We start from the raw sequence: 17753 nt of genomic DNA, 5'->3' as shown, positions 1-17753 counted from the left end.
ACTCTGTTACTTTCTGGTATGAGATGCTCTGGATTTATGTTGTACTTTGCCACACACAGTCCTAGGCTGAGGCATGTCTCCAAGGAGCCCTGGTTCCTTTCGGTGAGAAAAGGCATCTATAAACCAAGAGCTGGGAGCTAGGTGAGCTCCTTGTTACCGGTGTGTCACTGCTTCTAGGTGTTTCAGCAGATAAAACTAGGAAATACACACATGTATACATGTAGATGAGCACACAAATGTACACACAGAGAAAGTTAAATCTATTATTTGTCAAAAACCCTGAGTCCATATGGACACCTCCAACAGCAACTGAACACCACTGGACTTGCCTTCACCCTTCTGTATTTGTTACTTCCTCCTCCTGGAGTAACAAGCCTGCTCCCATGAGCTTCAATATACTTACTCATTTGTTCAGTCTCCTTGTATGTGGCCAGTCTCCCAACCATCTGCACCATCATCTTGGTCCTTGCCTCCAAATGCCACCATGCCAGCTGAATCCTCAGCCCTGGCCCTGCCAAAAATGCTGGCCATGTGGGCCGAATCCTTGATCCCAGCCTGCCAAACACACCAGAATCTTTGGTCCCACCAAATATACAGGCCAGTGTTAGTGCCAGATTTATGGAAACACTAACAAGGTTTCCTGCCCAGGAGCTGGCAAGAGGGCCTGGCAAAGAAAAGAAGACACCTTCTGTAGAAGGTGTTTGGTGTGGGAAACGTGGACCTGGAATTTCAATTATGAGCTGTGATTCTGGAAGATAACAGACAGTGGTCAAATATGGGGCTGTCCTAGAATCAACAGAGAAGATGTTTAAATCTAAAACTGAACCTAATAAAACCTTTTTCTTCATTCTAGCCACCTTGTACCACTACAGCATTCTACTTTGACACGACCTCAATCTACTTTTTCAAAGAAAGTTTCTCTAGGGCTCCAGAACCATACTTAAAATGGTATAAGACTTACATTTATCTGAAAAATTTCAGCAACATCTTTTCTTCCAATAGCAAGTGACTAGAAGGCTCAGGTTCAGTAAACACTAATGAACAGAAAGACAGCCTGAGTAGTATGATGTCATTTATTTCAAATTTATATCACACTGAACAATACTGCACATCGTTCGTGTAAACAAATATGTATATTAAAAAGGTAAAAACGTGGACTGTAAAAATGCAAACCAGTTTAGTACAGTGGTTGCCACTGCAGATGAAAAAAGAAAAATGCAACTGGGTACAAAGAAGACTTTAACTATATTTAGCATTAACAGGTAAGAGCAGCCTGCACTGGGAGAGGACAAGAGTGTGAAGGGGGAGCCCTGTGGTGTAGGCATGAGGGAACTACTGAAATCCAGGAAAAATCAGCACTCAAGAATTTGCACTAAATGTACAATTCACCACTGGAAAATTTAAAGCCTGTGGAGCGATGAAGGTAACTCAAACCCAGCTCAGTTACTGACTTACTTGACTCAGTTCCCAAATGCTAATGGTCTGACAGAAGAAGAGGAATTGCCTATTTCCAGACATAAATGTTATTAATCTCAGTTTCTACTCTTCTTTTACATATAATATTTACCACTTAATAAAAAATAATGAGACACAAAAAAAGCAAATGAACTTAAAGACATATCCATAGAAATTATCCAAACAGATAGTAGGAAACTCCAAACATAACATGAAAAAAAATCCCCAAAAGAAACAAACAAAAGCCCCCAGACATCGAAGAGATGTGGAATGATATCAGATGGTCTAACAAATACATAATTGTAGATATAGAAAGGGAAGAGAGAAAGGGATGAAAGACATATCTGAAGAGATAAGGGCAAAGAATCTTCCAAAATTAATGAAAGACAACAAAACATAAGCCCAAGGGACACAGAGATCTCAAAAAGGATTGTAGCCCAGACAGGAAATATAACGTAAAATACAAATAGGCACATTATTTTCAAATGGTTGAAAACAAAAGTTAAAAAAAATCTTGAAAGCAGTCAGAGAAAAAAGAAACATGAGAGGGTGGGGGGAGCACACATAAATACAGCTGACTTTTCAATAGAAACTATGGAAGCCAGAAGAAAATGGAACAGCATCTTTAAAATATTTAAAAAACAGGAAGTCAACCTAGAATTCTATACCCAGAGAAGAATATCTTTCAAAAACAAGGTATTAGCTTGCAGGGGCTGCCATAAGAAAATACCACAGACTGGGTGGCTTAACAACAGAAATTTATTTCTCACAGTTCTGGAGGCTAGATGTCCAAGAGCAAGGTGTTGGCAGGGTTGGTTTTTTATAAGGCCTCTCCTTATCTTACAGACGGTTGTGTTCTTGCTGTGTCCTCACGCTTTTTTTTTTCTCTGTGAGCACACAGCCCTGGTGTCTCTGTATGTCCCAATCTCCTCTTTTTACAGGGACACCAATCAGATTGGATTAAGGCCCACCTATCAGCCTCTTCTTAACTTAATTACCTTTAAAGGCTCTATCTCCAAATATAGTCACATTCTTGGAGTCAGGGATTCAATATATAAATTTTGCAGGGGACACAATTCAGCCCATAACACCCTGCCTTCTGTACCCCACAAACTCATGTTCTTCCCACACACAAAACACATTCACCCTCATCCCAACAGCCCAAAAGTCTTAACCCACTGCAGCATCAACTTTAAATCCCAAATCTCATGTAAATATCATCTAAATCAAGTGTGGGTGAGACTTAAAAAACATGATTCATCCTGAGGCAAAATTTAAACGTGGACCTGCTGAAACCAGACAAGTTATCTGCTCTAAAATACAATGGTGGGACAGGCATAGGCTAGACATTCCCATTCCAAAAGGGAGACCCTGGAAAGAAGAGAAAGGGATCGTGGGTCCCAAACAAGTCCAAAACCTAGCAGGTCAAATTCCATTAGATTAAAAAAAAAAAAATTTATTTATTTATTTGGCTGCGTCGGGTCTTTGTTGCGGCAGGCGGGACCTTTTGCTGCAGCGCTCGTTGTGGCTTGCGGGCTTCTCTCTACTTGTGGCATGCAGGTTTTCTCTTCTCTAGTTGTGGCGCGTGGGCTCCAGAGAGCGTGGGCTCTGTAGTTTGCGGCACGTGGGCTCTCTTGTTGAGGCGCGTGAGCTCAGTAGTTGTGGCGCACGGGCTTAGTTGCCCTGCAGCATGTGGGATCTTAGCTCCCCGACCAGGGATCGAACCCACGTCCCCTGCATTGGAAGGCGTATTCTTTACCACTGGACCACCAGGGAAGTCCCTCATCAGATTTTAAGGCTTGAGAATAAGGCTCTTTGGCTGGATGCTGTCCTCCAGGCCCACTGGGGTGGCAGCTCCAGCCCTCTGGCCCTGGGTGGCAGCCTGGCCTATTGAAATCAAGGAGGAAGAGACAGCCTTGCCCCCTAGACCTGTGTCCTCTAGGCTGGTGAATATATGTTATCAACAAGAAACTCACTGTAGATATAAACACATCGACAGCTTAAAGGCAAATATATGAAAAAAGGTTTATCGTGCACTCACAATTCTAAAGAAAGCTGGAATGGTTACATTAATGTTAGACAAAACAGACTTCAGAGCATGGAGTATTACCAGCTTTGAAAAGAGATATTACATCATGATAAAAGAGTCAAGTCATCAAGAAGATAAAACAATCCTTAATGTGTATGCACTCAATAACAGAGCTTCAAGATACATAAAGCAAAAACCGATAAGGTAAGAAAAATAAACAAACCCATAAATTTAGTTGAAAAGACAGCCAGCCTCTAAGAGGGCAAAGGAAACAAAACAATTCTGGGAAATCTTCAGATGTAAAGTAATATTTCTGTAGGCCAGGCAGTTGCAGATAATAGGGTCATAACTCAGGATGGAGTCTGAGTGGTTCTCCTGACATCAATAGTCAGATTATCCAAAGCTACTGAATGGCACTGAGGAAACTGTCTTGGGTCACCAAATAAACAATCAGCAAGGTATATACTAAGCATTCTTTACATGTACAGTACTGTGCCAGGCACTTTAGAAATATAAGACATGGTTCTGGCAGTGAAGAAACTCATCTAGTTAGGAAATAAGAATCATAACTATGAAATACAGAATAATAAACTATGCAGAACTCACTAGAATTCACTCACTCATCTGAGTTAGTAAGCAAGTACCAAGTACCTGATGTGGTGCGAATTTTAAGATGAAAATGATATGGTTCATGTCCTCAGCTGACAGAAAGCCTAGACTAACGGGAAGACAGATATGAAAACTAGTAAGTACGAGTGTCACAGGTCCTACAGAAGCCCTAAGGAGGGAGCGGCACATTGGGCCTGGGGTTTCAGGAAAGAACTCATAAAAGAAATGATGTCTGAGCTGAGTTTAAAAACTCAGATTCCTATTTAGGTATTCCCTAGGGAGACAAGGCAGGAAAGGGCAGAGCAGGCAGAGGGACCATTATGAGCAAAAGGACACAAATGTGAAAACTGTAAGTCAATCACCAGTTTAAAAGACTGTCAGTTGTTGTATGCTTCAGGGATAGGGTGAGAAGAGATGTGCATTTAAGAATTAGGCCAAATGAAAGGAGGCCTTGTGCGCTTTGATAAGAAGTATGGACTGTATCCTGCCTGCCTTTCTCCTTCACTTTCTCTCATTCCTTCAACAAACCTTTACTGAGCAGATACTATGTGCTAGGCATTATTCTTCGTACAGAGAACAGTGTTGAAAAAGACAGACAAGGCTCTTGTCCTGTCCTCGTGGGGGTGTGTGACCGAGGGGAGCATGGTGGCAGTGAAATGCACGGGACATACAGAGTTGAGTAACACAAATGTCAGGTGCAGAAGGCTCTATATCCCCAAAGAAAACACACACACAAAATAAACCAACATGCATATTTAGCGGTGATATCTATCTAATGTTTCTTGGGCTTCAAAAACTGAAGTCAAACCTTGCTCACAATAGGCAAGTCATTTTGTATTATCACAGGTCATCTTTCTCAACAGCCTGCACCACTCCCTTAAAATCTTACTTGGAGAGAGGTGGCAGAAAATGGGTTGGTTTCTCCACCAAACGCTAGCTGCTCTGGAGAAGCTGATGGAAGGTGTGGTTAGTTGCTGTGTCCCTTTACAGATGACCCTAGTCACCTGCTCCACAGGTTTTCCAGGGATGCTGCTGAAGATACAGTTTCATACACCTCATGCAACAACTTCAGTAACTGAAGCAGGTTCTCAGCCAAGGGGAAACGTGACAATATTAACATGATTCATGTATGTGAGCAAAACTGCTTGGATGATAACATGTGGGATGGCATGCCTTCTATTGAATTCCTGGTTTTTCACTCAAAACTTTCTGAAAAACTCTTAGCTTGAGATTTTCTACCTTGGCCTCACCCTGAAGGTATTTTTTTTTCCCCTTAGAAAGACTGATTACTTCCATTCAGGCATATTTGGAAAACAGGACTGAGCCAAAATACGTTTTTTCATTTCAAAGACAAGTTGTTTCACAAAGAAATAATTTAATGCCAGTTAAACTTTGATACATCACTGTTCGTGCTTTAAGATGCCCTGTCTCTCTGCAAAATTTTGAAGTGGAGTTTCTAAAATTAACTGGCCGTGTGCTCTGTTTCCAGCGGGCTTCCAGTGGCATGTTAACTTCATGGTTATTAATATCAAAAGGAGCTACTAGAAATTCGATTTAATTCTGTCCTTTAAATTTCTCCCTCTTTTGAAAAGAAAGAAATTAAAATTTCCAAGGCAACACGCTAAATTTGAGAGGTCGGCCTTACCTTTTCCATCACACAAATCAGGTGGGTGACTGACAGGCCGTTAAATGGGTCTGTTTTTAGGCAATGTCCACACCCGGGAGTCAGTCCTGCCCTGACCCCAGCGTGCAATTCTCGACCCGCGGCTGTCACTGTTCCCTGCAACCTCCCACCACAGGAGGTGTCCTATTCGACACAGCCTCTGCTCACGCATTATGGGTGAACAAATAGGAGGCATTCAGCTGGAAGACAGTGCACAGCTTCGACACTCTGGTGCAGAGCTTTAGCAGATTGATGGCACAATCACATCTACCAGGGGCTGGGACACCATCAACCCCGTTCTGTAGCCGGGAACAAAAGCAGCTTAGGATTAATGTTCTAAAGCTGCTCGATTTCTTTTTTTCTATTTTTATTTCTCAGTGTTTATTCAATTTTTCTTTTACTTTCCATGTCTGCCCTCATCCCGTTTTCTCCTTGTTTCTTTTATTCGTGGTTTTTGTCTCCTTTTAGCCTTCTCATTTTCTCTATTGAACTAAAAAAACCACGACATGGAAAAAAGGGAACCGATGGATTTTACAGGCAACAGTAACAGAAAGTGGAGCAGAGGAGGGTAACCTAAGCTCATGCATCTAATGGTCCTTTTACTGAAAAACTTAGTAGGCTGTGACCCACAGTTCCCTAGAGACAGCTGACTTGTCAAGGATCCTCATCCAAATATCCCCACTCAGAATTCCTTTCCGTGGTCACAAGCATGAGTGGCCATCAGTTCTGTGAAATAACAGATTCCCCTTAACCCTCTCCCTTCCGAACCAGCCCTTTCTGATTCTTTGGCAAGTTACACTGAGGGAAGAATGAAGTGGGGCTCACTTCAAATGGTAGCTCCTAATATCTACTGAAGAACCAACCACTGTTAAGAATCTTGACTCTGAATCCTGAATTCTCCAAGGCAGCTTCTATTGCGTCAACCTAAAGAGCAGCTGAATTTTGTGAGGGTGTCGCCAGAGCTCAGGTGAGAGACTTACCTGTTCCTGGGTCATCTTCTGCAGCTCATTCTCCCATGCTGCCTGGTCATCGTCCAAGTTATAGGAAGCTGGTGGAGTGAGTCCTTGAAGGATCAGGGGGTCTCGGTCATGGCAGAGGGCTGTCAGGTGTCCAATGTACAACTTTAGTTTGCTTCTGTTTTGGTCAAGTTCTAAGAGGGGCTGGATGATCTGAGGTGAAAAAAAATGAGGAAAGTCAAGGTCAATCTGAAACAAGAAGTTCCAGTCTTTTTATGCCTCCCAAGGCAAAGAAACAGAGCAAGACTAGAGCTCCTGTATTCACTACCACAATCCTCGGGACTGTAAAGAGAAGCAGGTCCATACACCTGCACGTGTACACGGTCACACCCACCCACTGCTCTGGGGGCCGCGTGGGGACCGCTGCATGTACATCAACGCGAGATGCAGTTCTGACTTTGGGCTGGAGATCAAGTACAGGGTGAGCTTGTTTCTGCAGAGGTGACATTCCTGATACAGAAAGACTCCAGTTACTTCACAATTGCTCATCCCATCTATTTACAAGGAGGTTACAAAAAACTGCTAGTGATTCATTTTGTTATGAAGCAGAAACTAACACACCATTGTAAGGCAATTATACTCCAATAAAGATGTTAAAAAAAAAACCAGAACCTGCTAGTGAAAGGTGCCCATCTGAAAGCCTGATGCCACATGCTGCGTGTGTCCCTTCACCTCCTGCAATGGAAGGAAGGTTCTGCCTCTGGAGAAAGTGTGTGTTTTTCTCGGCCACGAGATGTGGTGAGTGAACTCATGACTAGCTCTGCCTCCTGGCTGGAGCTCCCTCGTTCACTGGGCCGAGGCCATCGATCCTCCTTTTAATGGGTGACAGATAAATCCTTACACAACGCCAGACCCCTGAGCCTGAGCCCGGGCCCAGTGTGACGCTGGGTCTCTTCTCGTGAGTAGCAGTCCTGCGCTAACTCTGCTTTGCGTTCCCTTTACCCTGGATGAATAACTATCACCTCGGATCCCTCTGAAAGCACATCAAAGGACAGATGACTTCATCGGGCAGCTCTTGGGCCCGATGACACTCTGGCCAGGCACTCGGTACTGGCGAGCCTGAGGGGCTGAGGCGGAGCTGGGCCGGCTCTCCAACGCTGAAACGCTGGCACAGCATCTGCCTGACACACAGCAGCTGGGGGAGCCGCCAACCCACCAGATGCTGGCAGGCCCCAAACGTTCCCAGGGCTCACAGGCAGGGTCTGCACCTGCTGTGTGTCACCGGGCTGGCACTTTTCACCAACAGGACACCTCTGACCCACCTAATGAACAAGGAGCTCACTAATCTTCAAGTCAACAGAAACAAGGCCTGGTATTACTTTCAACAGTGACGCTGATTTCTTCCTGGCCTCCTCAGAGGACTCCCCTGCTGCTTTCCTTTATTTCCTTTTAAGAGTTTCTAAAATAAAGTTTTATGTTTTTTATTGCAAAATCAATGCATATTTTACTCTGAAAAGTATGGGGGAAAATATAAAAGAAATAATAAATAGCCTATAGGTATTCCATCAAGAATACCACTTGCAACATTTTGCTGATTTTCTTCCAAGTCTTTTTATAAACTTACATAAATCAACCTTTAACAGTATCATACTTCACGTTTCGCTTAATACCCTGTTTATCCATTTAGTGTTATATTGTGAGTACTATTCACATTACGTATTCCTGGAAAACATGATTTTTAATGGTTGCTTTATAAATATATCACATTTCCTCTGTTTCTAATACTATTTCCATAAAATAGTTAAGAGAGGGAAGAGCCAGGGCTTACTGTCTAGAACAATCTTTAACTTACTAGAGAGATCAGAGTTCAGAGTTTAGGCCTACGTGGTATAATACAATATAGAAATTGGAGCCTGTCTAGACAAACCAGAGAAAGTGAATAAATTCAGCATTATTATTGTTTTTAAAACACACACACACACACACACACACACACACAATTCTCTAAGGATAAAGGTTACACATTCAGGGGCTGGGGTGGAAGGCTCTGGGCTCTGTAAGGGACCCTTAATCAGCAGGTTCGTGGTGCGAGTCCTGTGTTACCCGTGGTATCAACACTGCCAACCACAGAAGGACCAGACTGTTTTGCAGAGGATTTGGAGAGTGGGGAAGTTGGATAGGTTTCCACAAACAACACTAATCTCTCAAAAAAGACTTGTATTTTATTCCTGGCCACAAATGCACATTCAGTGTAGAAGATTTAGAAAGAGTTCCAAAGCAGAATCCTTAAAGGCAAGTTCAAGGCAACTCTCCTTTAAATGCATGTTCACCTTGCACATCAATATCCCAACTGTCTAGTCATGGCTCTCCTACCACACCCCTCATGCCTCCGAGCACTGCAGCCCTATTTCATTTCCCATGTTTTTAGCTTGGCCTCCTCTAGCTTCTTTCATGGACACATTGATTTAAAAAAATCACTTTGGGGATTTTCATTGGATTTGTGCAACTTACTCCCATTCTTTGTGTGTGTGTCTGTGTATAGTTGCCATCACATCTGGGCTGCAAGGCTGAAAGAGCTGGTATCTTAGGTAATTACTGTTTGAGTTGGAAAACTGACATAAAAAAGCACGAGCACTGAGGAAGAAGACAATGTGATAAATGGTGGTAGTGGAGAGGTCAAATTTTTCACAGTAAAATGGAATCTGGAAAGATACTAGCTCACTGCTGTATGACTGGGAATGAAAAAGTGGACTTTTTAGGTCCCTGTTCTTAATCAGAGATGAATCTCAAACTGATTTCAATGTATCTCATGCTGAGGTGCTGACAGATTACAAAATATGTAGTGTTTTGCACTCTGAAATTTTTCAAAGTCCAATTGAAAAGTTAAAAAATGATGGAATTTGAAAAATTTTTCAAGGATAAAAATTCATTCCATGCAATGACCAAGATGCCTTTTCTTCTCATGTCAAAAGGAGTCGCTTTTTTAAAACAAAACAAAAGAACTATAGAGCTTACTCAGTGAAAGTGTATGAAACTGCCCAACCAGCAGAGTTCTCAAATCTATCCATCAAGAAAAAAAAAAAAAAAAGTCACCATGGCCTCTCTGGGACACATTTAACCATGTCAATCATGTGGGAAATGTCCTTATCTCTTCCTTCTCCCCATCTAACTTGGGCAGGCCACTCAGAAAAGAAACTGCATTTCCCACAAGGTAGAACTGCCACTGCCTAATCTCAAGAGGGAAGAGGGACATTTGCCAAGTAGGAAGAGGATGCCTTACAGGATCCAGAGGTTATGTCTTTTGTCCACATACAACCTCAGTACATTGGCAAGAAGTCCTACCAAAAGCTGTCAGTAAGGCGGTCAGACCACATTAGTTCTACAGCTATGCAGAATTAGAATTACCTATCTTTTTTTTGGCATAAAGAATTTAAAAAATGAACTTGTCAAGATAACCTCTGCTTTTATCAAATATAATGCCAAAATGTCAATATCCCCCCAGTCCTACATTTACCGAGCTGTTAAGGAAAATAATTTAAATTATAAAAGGGAATGAGCGCTTTCTGGTTGACGTACTGAAAGCTTTGTTTCTTCTTGCAAGGATTTATTTATGTATCAGACCCTCAAATTGGCTTCAGAGGCCAGCATTTGATGACACATGGTGATGGAAGACAGTGACCTCCGGAAGGTGTTTATTTTAACCTCCCTTCCACTTGAGCAGGTTAGATGGCTAGAGATCTTTTGGAAGACAGACCAGCTGCTCCTCTATTGTTCGATACAGATTGCAACTGAAAATTCTACAGCATCCCGTTTCTGCAACCCATTTATCTAAGACATGGGAACACATGTTCTTGGACCAGGATGGGACGTTCAGTGAAAGGCCCCTCCAGTCAATTCCATGGCCTGCCCCCTTCTCCCCACTCCACTGTTTCTGTACCAGATCTTTAATCTAAGTATAGGTGGGTTGGTTACGGCACATTCTGGGAGCTCATTCTGAGAGGAAAGGTATACCTTGTACTGAATATCACTTGGGACTTAAGGCATTTGCCCTCGCAGTACTAATATTTTATTGTTTGGAAGATGCCACTGTTTTTTCAAGCTAACGTTTATTGATCGTTTACTGTGTTCCTGGCAAATTATTTTTATATTTACTATGGTTCCTCTGTCACTCCAAAATCCTCTTACTCTTCTTTCTATCTGCGGAAGTCCTCGGAGGCAGGTTCAGCTGTCCCTGGATTACTGCGTAAACGCCGGTAGCAGTTCTCACTTCTCACTGGGTCACCATTACACCACTGTCCCCCAGTGTAGGTTCACCAAAGAAGTTCCAGAACAACTAACGTATTAACTTCCCAGAAACATTATTCTTTTAATGACATTCTTGTCCAGAGGCCCCAGCAGAGAGCTAAACTCTGAAAAGTAAAAAAGGAAGCAAGGGAATAAAATTCAATGGTCTAGCCTCAAAGTCTTTTCTCTCAAGAACTGACTTTACCTTCTTGGTCACAGTGTACGTCAGGATCAGGAAGATGAAGGACGGTACTAGGTCTCTTCACAAAGTTTTGGACCTTTGTGTTACTTTCTCACTTAAATGCAGCTACTTTGTGCAAGAATGTGGTTCTTTGAACAAACATAGTAAACTGTCATGATATTTTTGCTACATTAACTAGATATACTGCATATCAAATCACACACAGTGACACCAAAAAAATTATGCAATTCACTTAACAAACATTCAGTGAATGCCTTTGTGCCACGCCATAGCCAGCCAGCTTTTGCTGGCAGGAGTATTAAGAATGAGATGTGGTCCTGTTCTGCATTAAAAAAAAATCATGAAATAATGGAACTAATGTGTTGAGTGTATATAAGAATTAAAATGCGTATATTCAGGATTTCTCTTTGTTTTAACTTTAGTTTTGAAGTTTACTTTAGGCAGAGCCTTAAATTGCTAAATCAACCTCTTTACCTTGATTTGAGGCTTAGTTTGACTTTGTCTTCACATATAAGGTTATAAAATTCAACAACCTGTTTATTCTTGGTGGTCTCTGAGATCCCACCTTTTAATTTAGCCTTCCCATTTGGAGCACAAACAGAAGGGTACTCAGTGGATCCCCTACATGTTTTTGGTGTTATGGTCCTTACTCATCTGTAATCCTAGCAAGCTGAAAACAAACGTGCCTTCAAGAATAGCCCTCTATCTTATACTTCTCCTGCAAGAGAGACACTGGATAAACATATGCCTCTGAGGTCACACCCTCATAATAACTGATATAAAGCCAGGCTACAGAAGGGTTCATGAGATACACCTGCATGACCTTCATCAAAAAACAAACCTTATTGTTAACAATGGGAATCTGGAAAGTTTCAGTAGCTTTAGCCTGAGTTTGTGCTTAGTGAGAGGGCTACAGTCTTTGAAAAAAAAAATCTCTTTTAGGGGGAAGTCAATTTCTAAAGTTTCATGAAAAGTTAAAAAGATAACCTAAAGCTAAAGGCAAGAAAGTTCAGAGCTCCAAATCCTGAGCCCCACTTCATAACCATTTTTCATGTGTGTCTATTTGACTCCTCAAACAAACTTTATAGAATGGGACTGTCTTACATTTATCTTCCAAAACAAAAAGTCACGACAAATACAAAACCCAGAATGACATTTCTTATGCTATAAATATTTACTAAGTACTTAGAATATTAGTTCTGTACTAAGCAGGGTCCCTTCCTCAGCATCTCTTACAGATAATCTACTATTACCACTTGTTTAGTTAATGGAATAACTAACCAGGCAATCACTTAGGCTCAATTAACTTTCTCATTCCCCTCATCTACATCCTGGGGACAAAGGTCTTCTCGTTGACCAAATGTGGGTCAGGCTCCCCTGACCTCTCTTCTCAACTGGGCCCTGACTTTTGGGCATTCATGTTCATCTCTATATTGTCCAATTCCCCCAGGAATTCTAAGTTGGTTTGCATCTGATGGGGTCCCTCATCGCCCACTATCCCCAGGGCAATGTCTCATTACTCTGCCTGCCTTAGGCAAGAGTCCAGTTAGGTTGGTTTAGCCAGAATCTCCCCCTATCCCTGATGTTTCCTCCTTAGGAAGTGTCCATCCACTGACCCCCACCTGCTCCTTGGCTGTAAATTCCCACTTTTCCTTGTTGTATTCAGAGTTGGGCACTGTCTCTCTCTCCCTCACTGCAAAACCCCACTGCATTGGCCCCTAAACCCATCATGATGGTCCTGAATGAAGTCTGCCTCACTGTTCTTTAACAAGTGAGTAAGTACCACTAGGAGTTCATATCCAGGGCCACTAGTGAAACCGAGTACCCCTAAAACTGACCTCCTCTGCCGACAGTTTGTGATTAACCTCTCTAGGGGAAACTTTATCCCGTTTCTCGTCCTGAAACTGTTCCCCTAAGAGTGAGGAGCATCAAAGAAAAGGGGGTACTGAAACCATGTGCAAGCCCCTGTGTCCATGTCCTTCGAAGTAAAAGCCTTTTGCTTTAGTCTCTCAGCCCTCTCCTGAGTCTCAGGAGGCTGACTCCAGAGTGAATGACCAGGAAATGTGAAGACGTAGAAGCAAAGAAGAGCTCTGGGTCAGGAACCTGGTAACAATTCAGACTGCACACCAGCCACACAGCAGAGCCACCAAACTCCCTGTTCCCTGGAAGATACGGATAAAGGCCTGACACACGTTCCTAAGCTGTTTTTAGAGGAAGCAGACACCCACAGATGAAAACTACTGACCATCAGAGAATGTAGACCCCAGGCTGGTTGAAACCGGAAGACTGGTGATGCTCGAAACTTCACCTTGTTGCCAACCAATCTGAGAACTGCACACGAGCTGATCATGCATCCTGCGACCCTCTCCCTCACACACACTGCCTTTAAAACTCCTTCCCTGAAAGCCATCGGGGAGTGTGGGTTTTCAGCACGAGCTGCCCGTTCTCCCTGCCTGGCCCTGCAATAAACGCTGCACTTTCCTTCACCACAACCTGGTGTCAGTAGACTGGCTTTGCTGCGTGTGGGTGAGCAGATCCAAGTTTGGTGTGGTGACACTAGGTGACTGAGATCAATAAACATTAATCAGAAATCTTACCACATATAGAAATGCTGGGTTCTAAAAGTAAAAACTCTCTCCAAAGGTTTCAGATTTAAAGAGCTTTATGGTTTGTTAAAGTTAAATGTGTCTTTGAAAACGGCAAAAGGTTTGAAACATGAAAAAAACAGTGGGAATCATTTAAAAAATAAAATGTGATCATCTCCTCTTAGTTTTACAACTCAGAAATCTGTTGTCAATTTTCCTTTAAGCATGCATTACCACTCCAGCAAAACAAAACATCCCCTATTTCTTGACCCAGATATGGAGACAAATATTCTGTACTCAAAGTTGTAAGGAGATAGGAAACAGAGTTTAGAATAAAATGAATCTTGAAATCTGAACTACAGAGCTGCTAACTGCATTTTACCTATTTACTCCTTATTCAGTTAAAACCTATCCTATTGTATACGGTACAAGGAATCCTACTCGAATAGAGAGCAGAGTGTGTGGCCCTGCCAGTGAGGGAAGAAGCCTTCTGCTGAGCCCACCTCTTCACGGCCATGAGAGCAGCTTAAGGCTGGAGGTATTGCAAGGACTTGCTTCAGTATCTGGAAACTTGTAAAATAGAGGAAAATAAGGTCATTCACCAACAAGAAGGCAGACAAGTGAGTACAGACGAAGACAGTGCACATCAATGGGCAGTAAGTGGAGAAAATGCTGCATGAGGCACCGAAGCCATCACGCGCTGACTAGTGGAGGGGACAGGAGGGGACGCATAGTGTGCACCCTGGGGGGGTGGGCAGACGAGGCACAGGGAGGTGACTATCAGCGCGACTAGACTCAGAGATGCCAGTGGCGCGTGTCCCGCAGCTCTTCTTCCCTGCTCTTTCAATAGAGATGGGAAAGCACCTTCGATTTAGTTCTTGGCTTGAGGCTTGCCTTTCCACAATAAATCATTTACTGTACTTTAGTAAACAATGTAGTGGGTTAAATATTTGTGTGTGTATGTGTGTATATATTTTACAGGACTTCCCCACAGTACAGTGAAGTTCCAGGGCTATACACTAATGAATTACAAATTATGGGGAAAAAAGTCTGGGCATGGGAAAGAAAATAAGGCAAAAGAGGGAGAAGAGAGGTTCACACTTTTTGAACAGGCCAGGCAACTGAAGGCTGATGCTGAATTTCAAAGGAAAAACCAGGTAGGCAGTTGGCCACAGGTGAAAACGGTGGCCTCCACCCTCCCGTGCCCGTGCACACACCCGCATGCTGCGGCTGACGACACCTGCTCCGCCTGGTCCTCTGAGCTCCGGCGCCTGAAGGGCTCCTGCTGTGCTAGTGCTGCAGTCAAGCACTTCTCAGCATTATTACACCTTCACAAGACAGAGAGATGGATGTGAAAAGCAGTAACACGCTTGTTGCCTCCTGCGTGGAACACAGTAATGACCTTAACAGGACAGTTCATTTTCTTCTCTCTCTAGCCAGTGGGAGTAGAAGGAAGGCCAACCTGAGCTGTGCCGGGTGCACAAAAGGAACCTCCTGACCTGGCTAGGGTCTCGATAAGTAACCAAGGATGCTAGATTACAAGGAGTCTAGATTACAAGGAGTCTAGGTTACAGGGAGCCCACCCAATCGCTCCGCCTTGCGGGCCACAGGAAGACAGAGGGGCAAAGAGCCAAGTACGCTTATCTGGTGACTAGGAGATTTGATAGCTTATCTGTACAAGGGCTCCCAAGCAGAGGCCAGTCTCTGGAGGAGACTCCCCTGTGATTGGCAGTTACTTCAAGGCTGGGTTAAAAGCAGGTGTATGTGCGTGTACACACAGAGAAGCTGGAGGAGCAGACACGGGGCAACGGGCCATTAGTCACAGCATGACTGCAGCTCCAGCATCACATCCCACAGCACAGACCGCAGACACGCAGCGTCTCCAGCTGAAAGCTTGCGACGGCTGCAGCTCCAGAGAGTCACTGTGCGTCCGCAGGCTTTGGCTTCTCATCACACAGTGCTTCACAGGAACCTGGCTTCACAGGAACCTGGCCTTGGGGGTACAGGTGGGAGGGAGGGGTTCCCTATCACCTGGAAGGCAGGGGAAGATAGACATGTACCTGTAGCTGTGTGTACACATCAGAGACGGGTATCTGTGCTACTAGAGAAAGACAGGCTACACACAGGAATTGAATCTCTTAATGCTGAAGTCAGAAACAGCCAGGACACGACCTGTGACAGGCTGAAACACCTGTGAGTCGGTGTGTATAAGGAGGCACATGTATACACCTGCAGTGGCGAGAGGAGGCCGGCAGGATGGGAAGAAAGATCTGTGCAAAATGGCCCTTAGCCCGGAATTCAGCTTTAGGATAGCTTAGCACTCTGCTTAACTGGGAGGATGGAAATGTTTCAGAATATCGTAAAAGAGCCCTTCAAGAACAGAAACCAGTACCAGGGCAGGGGGCACCAAGGGCATCTCCTTCACTCACTCTGGGCTGAACTAGTGCTGGGTTCTGGGGGCTGGCCTGGTGCGCCCCACCTCCACCCGCTGCTCTGCTTGTGCCCACGCCCCCCCTTCTCCATCTCTCCTCCTGACCCACCTACAAGAAGAATCTTCATTTCCACTCCACACACACACACCAGAACTGTCATATATCTGAGAATCTAAGAGGGATCTTGGCTGCTCTGACAGAGCTGTCCTTGCTGGATTTATGTCTGCCACAGTCAATCAGGAAATCATATTGCAAAAGCAAATTCCTTCTGAAAATTTTATACACCATGAACAAAACCCATGGATTAACGATTTCCAGACATCACCCCTTCCACCTTGGGAGTAATCCAGGCTTTGGGTGGAAGAAAAAGATTTGGGAAAAACAAAAATTAGGAAGACTGTTTTTCTCTACCCATTTTCTTTATTTGGGAATAAAACCTCCACACAATCACTGAATTAATCTCTCCTCCCCCTACTTCTGAAAGTTAAAATTCCTTAGCGTGACACAAACTCTGATAGACATCACCATTTCAATGTTTCTAGTTGCTGAGGTTTAAGCAAAGCTTTATTACTGGAGGATATAACAGTGACTATGACAAAAGAGGTTCAGCTCAGAAATACCAGAAGTCCTACAAATTGTGGCTGATATTATATAAGGTAACAGCCAGGGTAATTCAAGATTAAATAATCTGGGGCACTCCAAGCCCTTCTCCGGAAGAAGGGCCCCTGTGCCCTGATTCCCCGGATCCCCCTGATCCAACACAGGGCTCAGTAAGTGCTGACTGAAGATCAATTCTGAAGTGTAGGGTCAGAGCAGGGCGGCCCCACTGGGATGCGAGATATGGAATGGTGAGAAAGAGCAAACCCACACATTCCGATTGAGCCGAGAGACCCTGAGGGAAAAACCGCCGAGTACGGCAAGTAAAAAAATGGGGTGCGGGCAGTCCAAGGGGAAAGTTCCAAGGAACTAGAAATGGGGGTACATCTAGACTGAAGCATGTGAGGCTACCTGATGTAACAAAGAATAAGCAGCTTCTGGTATAGTTGTAAAGTGACCTGATAGCGGGGGAAAAAAGTTAAGTTTGTGCAGAATCTTTGTATTGGTTTTACCTGCCAGGCTCTAGCCCCACCTTTTAGTACTCATAAAAAACCTATCATGCACATGGACCCACATCCAAATTTTGTAGCAATTTTAGTGAGGGAATACAAAGGATAGAGACCATGTTTCTGATAGAATCAGAGGACCTAACACTTTATGGGTGTTTAGAAAACAGAAAACACCGGACAAGTGAAACAGAAACTCCCAACTCTAGAAAGCAAGCAAAGAAGAAAAGGGAGAGGAGAACGCAGAAACACCTTTCTTCACTATGTTAATCTGTCCATGTTATTAGTGCTTTCCCTGGCTTCCTTCCAGGGAGTATACTTTTGGTGTTGTGGACTTGAACAGCAACGAACAGGAGGAAAAGCTCTCTCTGTGCTTTAAGCAAACTGCCCAAATGTATGCATCACACAATTCTGGGGGATTCTTCATACTCAGTT

At 43.6% G+C, this 17753-nt stretch overlaps 1 protein-coding gene across 9 annotated transcripts in view; it reads right to left on the bottom strand.

The window, feature by feature from the left end:
* The window catches only part of ERC1 (ELKS/RAB6-interacting/CAST family member 1), a 421649-nt gene that overhangs the window by 24991 nt on the left and 378905 nt on the right, over positions 1-17753 (bottom strand). For 6 of the 9 annotated variants that reach the window (XM_061206045.1, XM_061206044.1, XM_061206050.1 and 3 more), the window contains one exon: positions 6737-6925. In XM_061206045.1, coding sequence (XP_061062028.1) covers positions 6737-6925 — 189 coding nt within the window. Of the gene's footprint in view, positions 1-2852; positions 3190-6736; positions 6926-17753 lie in introns of those variants that run through there. The other 3 variants (XM_061206051.1, XM_061206054.1, XM_061206048.1) reach the window with 2 other exon arrangements.

The sequence above is a fragment of the Eubalaena glacialis genome, chromosome 11 (assembly GCF_028564815.1).
Source record: "Eubalaena glacialis isolate mEubGla1 chromosome 11, mEubGla1.1.hap2.+ XY, whole genome shotgun sequence".
Taxonomy (NCBI): Eukaryota; Metazoa; Chordata; class Mammalia; order Artiodactyla; family Balaenidae; genus Eubalaena; species Eubalaena glacialis.
Note: the sequence above shows the minus strand (reverse complement) of the source record. Positions and strands in the feature narration are given on the sequence as shown.